Here is an 8,455-nt window from a genome sequence, read left to right on the forward strand (position 1 = left end):
GTGGGTCAAAATGTTGAATAATGGAATTTGGATAGGCCCTACTGAGAAAAGATTTGAGCCAAGAATTGAAGGAAGTGAGAGAATTAACTATGTGAATATCAGGAGCATTACAGGAGAAAGAACAGCCTTCCAAAGGAGTATGGCTTCCTGGCAACTTGTAGGACCTGTAAGGGGGCCAGTGTGTGTATTGATTAAGAGTGGTTGGAGATGAAGTCCTAGAGGTGGGGGTTAAGGACTGGCTGTTGCTCCAATGCATTAAAGCTTTTTAGGTATTTAATAAATCAACTTTTTATTTTAGAATAATTTTAGGTTTATAGAAAAGTTGTGAAGATAGTACAGAGTTCCTGTATACCCCACACCTGATTTCCCCTTTTATTAACATTTTGCATTAGTATGGTACATATATTGTAATTGATGAATCAATACTGATACATCATTAACCAAAGTTCATACTTCATTTGGATTTCTTAGTGTTTACTAGATGTCCTTTTACTGTTCCAGAATCCCATTTGGTCGTCATGGCTCCTTAGGTTCCTCTTGAGTATGGCAGTATCTCACTTTCCTTGTTTTTGGTGACCTTGACAGTTTTAAGGCACTCAGGTATTTGAAGAGGTACTGATCAGGTATTTTCCACAATGTCCTTCAAATGGAGTTTGATGTTTTTCTCTCAGCATGGTGTTAGGGGTTTTTGGGAGGAAGACCACAGACATGAAGTGCCATTCTCATTCCATCATATTAAGCATGCATGCTATCAACTTGACTTTTATCACAGTTGATATTTACCATGATCACCTGGCTGACATAGTGTTTGTGAGGTTTCTCTAGTACAATGTTATCTTTCACCCTTTCTATACTGTACTCTGGGAGCAAGTTGTTAAGCATAGCCCATACTTAGGAGTGGCTTTGCTCCACCTTTTTGAGAGGGAAGTATCTGCATAAGTTATTTGGAATTCTTCTATAAGAGACATTTGTTTCTTCTCTCCCATTAATTTACTTCTTCATTTATTTATATGAATATGGAATCATGGTTATTTTATGGTTTGGATTATAAGCCAGTACTTTTTTACTTTGTAGCTCATATTGGTCCAGCTTTTGCCATTGGGAGCTCTTCACTTGGTTCCTATGTCCCTTTAACATACTCTCATCATTTTGATTTTTTGAGTAGTTCCTTTCTAGTGCTACAAGATGCTCCAGGCTCATTTTTATATATTCCCTGAGGTAGCCCTCCAATCAGCCATTTCTCCATGGAACCCTGGTTTCTTTTATTAGAGAATGCTAAGATCAGGGTGCTGGGTGTGCTCATTGCTACGGGGATTCCATTGCTTTTTAGTCTTCTTAGCTAACAGAGCTAACCCACGTATTCATACATGTCTGTGATTATTTCTATATCCATCACTGTCTGTATTTAGCTAAACATGAGTTCGAACTCTAATCCTGTGCCATTGGATCACATGGATTTATTCTGGCTTTCTCCTCTTGTTTATATGTTACTTCTCACTCCAACAGTGAGAAACCTGGCTCATTGGAAGGTTTTGAGAAGAGGAGTTGATTGACATGATCTGATTTAGGATTTTAATTAGATGATTGCTGCCATAGAGAAGAGATCTTAGGGAAGTTGGAATGGAAGCTAGAAGGCCAGTAAGGAGGATTTTGTTGAAATTTAAGTGATAAGAAAAAGAGTAACATAGTGTGAAGCCAAATGAGTTGGGTTGGTATATTATGTTTAACTTGGGAGGAAGAAGTATGGTAAAGAAAATATTTTATCATTACCTATTTGATTGAAGGGCCTGAGGATTAAATAAGCATCTCTTCTAAGGAAATTAAGCGTTTCTTCTAAGGAAGCCTTGATATAAAATCTATATAAACAACCAGGCAATGGCTGATGATTTGAACTAGGAATTGTTATGCTATATGGTAATGTTTGAAGTCTGAAGTCTGAATGAGAGTTACGAAATTTTGAGGTACTTCTGAATTCTGAGCTGAGCAGACCATAGATCTAACCCATTAACTGATTCAGTCATTCAGAAACAAACACCGTTCATCAGAGACTGTGTTAGATGCTGAGAGTAGAAAATGAACAAGACAAAATTCTGGATTTCATGGCACTAAGGATTTAGTAGTTAACTCTTCTAAAACCTATGCATAATTAATTTTGAGAGACTGGTTCAGTTGCTGAAAATTTTTCTGAAGTCTGGCTCTTTTAATGGGACATCTTGCATCGATTCCCACAACTTCATTGCTTTTTCCACATCACAGGAAAGACTTACAGAGCTTGAGTGAGCCAGAATCTGGTGGATTCACTGAAATACACCATTGTATTCTATTTTGATATGTTATTCTTATTACAGTTTTGTAATAATTTAATAATTTTATCATAGTAAAAGCTGCCATTCATTGAGGGCTTCTTATGTGCTAAATACTGTTTTAGGTGTTTTTAGAATAACTCATTTGCAAGATAGGTATTATATTCTTCTGGGGAAAAAATTGAAGCACACAAATTAAATAACTTATCCAAAATATACATGTAGTTCATAAACCTAATCTTTCTGTTTTTAGTATACATCAGTACAGTAGGTTGTAATTATTTGTGTCTAAATAAACATGACTTTTTCTACATCATAGAAGCAATGCATGTTCGTTAAGAATAGTTTAACAGTACAGATATGCAAAACAGAAAGTTATGGTTTACCTCTTAACAGAAAGATGTTATGATTTAGTGAAAATGTGCTGGACCAGGAACTAAAATTGGGTTCCAGACCATATACTCCTTGGATAACTGGATGCCCTTGGTAAATGATTGACTTTTCATTTTCCACATACATAAGGTAAGAAGGTTGTTAATTCTAGTTCTAGGAGTCGGGATTTCTTCAGTCTCTTCTAGCTCTTCCATTTTCTGTGACTCTTTAACAAGCATTCTTTGTGCTTATTGTTGAAGAGAATTTTTTTAAACAATAACTTCCTTTGCCCATTTTTGTTGAGTCAACCTAGGTTCTAACTCATTTGACAAAAATAGGATGTGGTTAATGTATAATTACTACGTATGGTTTTGCTGAACTCCAAATAACACATTTATTAGAACTTTATTCTTACCTTTATTGTATTAAAATAATAAGATTTCACTGTTAAACTTTAACTGAGTTTATAATTAACTTGTTCTTTAGTTTTTTAATAATACAGAAGTGGGCACCTGGCCATTTCCAAGACACATTTGACTAACGGATCTATTTTCTGCTTGTCACAGCCTCAGAAGAGAACAGTCACCACACTCATGGCAGGGATTTTGCGCTCAATAGTTCAGAGGCCCCCAGGCAGACACCAAGTAAGTGTTTCAAGTATTATCTCTCTCTCTCTCTCTCTTTTTTTTTTTATTCTTTAAGAACTGTTTCTTTCTCTTTTTTAATTAACAAAACAACCAGGCAGGTTTAACTGCACAAGTTCCTTTTTTTATATATATTTTTTAGTGTTGAGGATCAGTCTTATTTATGGTTTATCTGCTGTTTTATCACTAAAGATTTGAAGATTTTTACCTGGAGAACATGCTGGTAAAAAATGGCTAGTATTGGTTTCCCCTTAATCTTTTTAAAGTTTAAGGGTTTATTCTCTTCAGTTACGAAAAGAGTGTATTTTCAATCATAGAAAAATAGAAAACTGTGGAAGAGCAGAAAGAAGAAAAGCACTCTCCCAGAAACCATTCATGCTTGTATTTTCATGGATTTCCTTGTAGTCTTTCTTACAGAAATTATAGCAGCCCAGCCTAATCTGTTCATGAGGGCCAGAGTCTAGATACAGGTGTGCTGTTGGCTATAGATAGTAATATTAGGTGCTTTATGTAGATTACCTTAACTTTAAATTAATCCTGTGGGGTCAGTATTGTTTCCTTTTAAAACAGCTGAGGAAATTGACTCTCTGAGAGGGTGTCTCATTTCTCACAGATGATAAGCACAGAACCAGGATTAAAAGCCCATATTTTTCCTTTCCCTTGCTCATTCGCTCCTACTTACTCTCTAATTATGTGTGGACCTCAGCAGGACAGAAAGGGCATGAAGGGAATGAATATTGCCTATCCAGAGAGGAGTTTCCAGATAGGAGGGATTGGCAGTGAATCTTTTCACTTTAGCGACTGAGAGCAACAGGACTAGAAGATTGCAGAAGGGCAACAAGAGATAGGAACTAGGAGTGATGGCATTGTAGGGACTAGAAAGACAACCATAAACTCATTTCTTTTTACAGTGTATTGTTGAAGGTTATTATTGCACATCGTGTGGAGCAGGGGTTGGCAAACTACAGTCTGCAGGTCAAATTCAGCCCACCTGTTTTCGGAAATCAGGCTTTATTGGAATGTAGCCACGCCCACTTGTTTACATATTGTTTGTGGCTGCTTTTGCCCCCCAGTGGCAGAATTGAGACTTGGCAATGGAAACCATACAGCCCCAAAGCTGGAAATAACTTCATGTTTAGTCCTTTACAGAAAAATATTGCCAAGCCCTGGTCAAGAAGTCTCTGTTTCACTCATATGTGGAATTTAAGTTAACAAAATAGATGAACGTAGGGGGAAAAAGAAAAAAGAGGAGCAAACCAAAAAACAGACTCTTAACTCTAGAGAACAAACTTGAGGGTTACCAGAAGGGAGGTAGGTGGGTAGGGGGATGGGCTAAATGGGTGATGGGGATTAAGGAGGGCACTTCCAATGAGCACCAGCTGTTGTATGTAAGTGAGGAATCACTAAATTCTACACCTGAAACTAATATTACACTGTATGTTAACTGGAATTTAAATAAAAACTTGAAAAAAAAGAACAGAAAAGTCATATTTACGAGCTTTTTGCTTTCTAATGTTAGTGGTAAGATGAATATATTCATTCAGCTGAGGGGCTGAGATAAATGTTTGATAATTATAGGTTAGGTAAAAACAGACTTTTGTCACCTAAAAATTGGTGGGTATGGATTTCTGCAGTAGACAGAGTTCTTGAAAAAAATGTTTTATATCATGTTTTAGACTGTGACAAAAGGTGTGGAGTCTCTTATTTGCACGGATTGGATTCGTCACAAATTTACCAAGTCAAGAATTCCAGATAAAGTAAGAAGAAGGGTTTTGGGGGTTGGGGGGGTTAGAATTACTATTTTTTTAAGCATGTGCTGTTTTAAAAGATACCTACTTTTGTAATATTGAAAACTTTTATGTTAAGTTATTTGTGGATGTTGGTGGTAGGGCAGAGTTTAAATAAAGCGTGGTAGAATTTATCTAAATGATTGTTTTTTTTTTTAAATGTGCCACGGGCCTTTGTAGTAGTAGGTTTTTATCATCTTAGAATCTGTTTATTCCTGCTTATGGTATTTTGCATTAATAGTTTGTGTCTTCATATCACCGTTGTCCTCAGAAAACAGTGAGTCTTCTTCCTGCTCAGACACTGTCTGTGTGGCTCTCACTTTCTATCTTGACTATTGCAACTTGGAATCTTTGCGAGAGAACTGCTAGATTTATGTGTACATACCATTCTTTCGGAAGACACTAGCTACATTGCTTTTTGTGTTTTGTTCCTACATTAGCCACATAGAACCACTTGGTTTTCCCAAATATTTCAGGCTCTTTACACAGTTTCTTTATATCTTCTCTCCTTTTCTTTGGCATGCCTGCCCCATACTCTGTCTTCCACCATTCTTCTCACCCTGCGTCTCTTCAAAACCCCTAGAAAATACAAACAAGCAAAAACAACTGAAAAGCACCCTTGATCCCACCTATCTGGAGACAGCTACTGTCAATACCTTCCACATCCTTTTCTGTTGTATGTTTTTAAAAGATGTGAATCATCTCATGTATACTGTTTCTCTAGTTGCTTTCTTCATTTAGCAATATAATGGGAGCCTCTCAAGGATAAGTTTCTATAATATTATTTTCATGATTGAATTATATGCTTTTGGATTAAAGTACCATCTTCTGTGTGTGTGATTCCCCAGAGGTATGACTCTTGATCTAATATCTTTGAAACCTTTATACATACATAAGTGTGTGTGTGTGTATAAAATGATTTCTTAGAATCAGTATTTATGTAATGTATCATATATACAAACCTGTGTATTTTGGTACACATGAAACAAATACAAGAGCCTACTACGGGGGTGCCTTGGTGTCTCAGTCAGTTAAGCGTCTGCCTTTGGCTCCGGTCATGATCCCAGAGTCCTGGGTTTGAGCCCCAAGTCAAGCAGGGAGTCTGCATCTCCCTTTTCCTCTGCCCCTTCCCCCTGTTCATACTGCCTCTCTATCTCTCCTTTTTCTCTCAAATAAATAAAATCTTTAAAAAAAAAAAGGTCCTATTACACATGGTTGTGTGGATTTTTCTTTTCTTTTGCTCAAGAATGTATTATGGCTGTTCTTCAACATTAGTAGCTGCTAAGATAGTAAGCTGTATTTGTTTTAATGGCAGCATTGTATCCCATTGGATACATCATAGTTTATTTAATTATATCATATTTTGTTTGGTTTTGTTATTGTTAGTTTTATTTATAATGTATGCATCCTAATTCATTTAGTTATTCTATGAGGAACATGGATGTGGCCTTTAAATTTTTCAGTATTACAAGTAGTATTACCATGTACATCCTTATTCAGTACATTTTATGTACTTAGGGAAGGTTTTCGTGGGATAGCTTACTGGAACATCTTGATTCTTAGAGAATCAGTTCACATAGCAGCTCTCTGGAGCCGTTTCTAATCCTTCATGGGCAGTCATTTGTCTGTACTCTTCTAGTACTTTGTACATACTTTTTTATGATCCTCAAGTGTTATTGTCATTGTAAGCTTAGCTTTGTCCCCCTGATTGAACGGGGTGAGGGGATGCAGCTGTGCCCAGCTTATACAGGGCTAATACAGTCTCTGACATTTGAACTCTTCAGTGTCCTCTGGTGGCTCCTGCTTCACTCTTAAAACAGTTTTTGCCTGTGTGATACTTTTTTCAGAGTATGAAATTATTAGACTTTTTCTGTCTAAGTAATCAGATGGGTATAAATGTTCAATTTGAGGATAGGATTACAGAAAAATTTGGGATGAGATTGTTACGTGGTTGGTTGGGTTTTTTTTTTTTTTAAGGAAAAAAGGAGATACTTAGAAGCATAGATATGTAGAAGTTGAAAAACATACATACAAAGAAGTTGAAAATTTACCATTTATAATTCTCCTTTCTTAGGTATTTCAGCCTTCACCTGCAGATCATGAAAAATATGGTGGGGATCCACAGCACCCTCATAAACTGCATATTGTTACCAGAATAAAAAGTACAAAAAGACGTCCATATTGGGAAAAAGATATAATAAAGATGCTTGGATTAGAAAAAGTATGCAACTATTTAAGTCATCTTACGTGATGTTTAAATTTGCTTTAAATTTTATAATTCTTAAACTTTAAGGTGTATTTTTATTGTTTCTTTTGTTTAAATGTATTATTTAGTGTAATTTATTTGAAACTTTGATTTAGACAAAATAAGCCTTCATTTTCACATTTTGCTGAAACATGGGCCATCTGCTCTGAAACTGATCCATTACATGGTTTCCTTTCTTTCTAGGCACATACTCCTCAAGTTCACAAGAATATCCCTTCAGTGAACGCAAAACTGAAAGTGGTTAAACATTTGATAAGGTTTGTTGTTTGTCAGCGATTTTTTAAAATGTGTTACCTAATATAATTCTAAAAGCATTTTCTTATGTCACAGGATCAAGCCCCTGAAGTTGCCCCAAGGACTTCCAGCTGAGGAGGACATGTCTAACACGTGCCTCAAGAGCACTGGGGAATTAGTGGTGCAGTGGCATCTAAACCCCATAGACCAGGAAGCAGTTAAGTCCTAAGGCCAGAGCAGTTTCATATTAAAAAATGCAAATCATTTTTATTTAAAGGTAGTGAGAAAGTGTTCTCATTAAAATATATTTTAAATACTAGTCCTTTTCACTGGCTAAACATGGTGTGATTCTTCTTTATATAGGCTTGGAGGTTTCAGTGCTGCTTTTTGGTTTAACACTCTCTCCCTCTGACCGTTTCACTGCAGAATGGGCAAGAATAGTGTTATTTGAACATCTGGGTCTAGATGTCACCTTAGCAGTCACCATTGACTTTTTTTAAAAATACTGTTTTCTCTTTTAATTGAATTCAGCAGATTCTGTGAGTGTCCCTTTGAGTGAGCAGTGTGTTATATGTGGAGAAATGCACAGCTGACCAGAACATGGTCCCCGCCCATCAGGAGCTTAGTCTGTTTTGCTAGAGAACAGAGACTCAGCCACAGTCATTAAACATTAGGTGTAGCTAGATTGGCTGCTTTGTGCTTTAGTGTCTATAAATATTTATGTAGACTTGACTGCGTTTTCTTAAGCTTAATACCAAAAATAGTATCTGTTTTTTAATTATAAATTTAATTTGACCTAAATTTTACTGATGTTCTTTGAATTCCTCAGAAACTGCCAACAGTTGAGAT

At 36.2% G+C, this 8,455-nt stretch overlaps 1 protein-coding gene across 3 annotated transcripts in view; it reads left to right on the forward strand.

Annotated features, from left to right (window-relative positions):
• Positions 1 to 7,925, forward strand: part of MRPL30 (mitochondrial ribosomal protein L30) — a 32,938-nt gene extending 25,013 nt beyond the window's left edge. For all 3 annotated transcript variants that reach the window (XM_025868997.2, XM_025868998.2, XM_025868999.2), the window contains 5 exons: positions 3,242 to 3,319; positions 4,996 to 5,076; positions 7,181 to 7,327; positions 7,556 to 7,629; positions 7,703 to 7,925. In XM_025868997.2, coding sequence (XP_025724782.1) covers positions 3,242 to 3,319; positions 4,996 to 5,076; positions 7,181 to 7,327; positions 7,556 to 7,629; positions 7,703 to 7,835 — 513 coding nt within the window. In that variant the 3' untranslated portion in view covers positions 7,836 to 7,925. The remainder of the gene's footprint in view (positions 1 to 3,241; positions 3,320 to 4,995; positions 5,077 to 7,180; positions 7,328 to 7,555; positions 7,630 to 7,702) is intronic.
• The last annotated feature ends 530 nt before the right edge of the window (positions 7,926 to 8,455 follow it).

This window comes from Callorhinus ursinus, unplaced genomic scaffold, assembly GCF_003265705.2.
Source record: "Callorhinus ursinus isolate GAN/ISIS: 27379988/994484 unplaced genomic scaffold, GSC_fseal_2.0 scaffold10, whole genome shotgun sequence".
In the NCBI taxonomy this organism is placed as follows: Eukaryota; Metazoa; Chordata; class Mammalia; order Carnivora; family Otariidae; genus Callorhinus; species Callorhinus ursinus.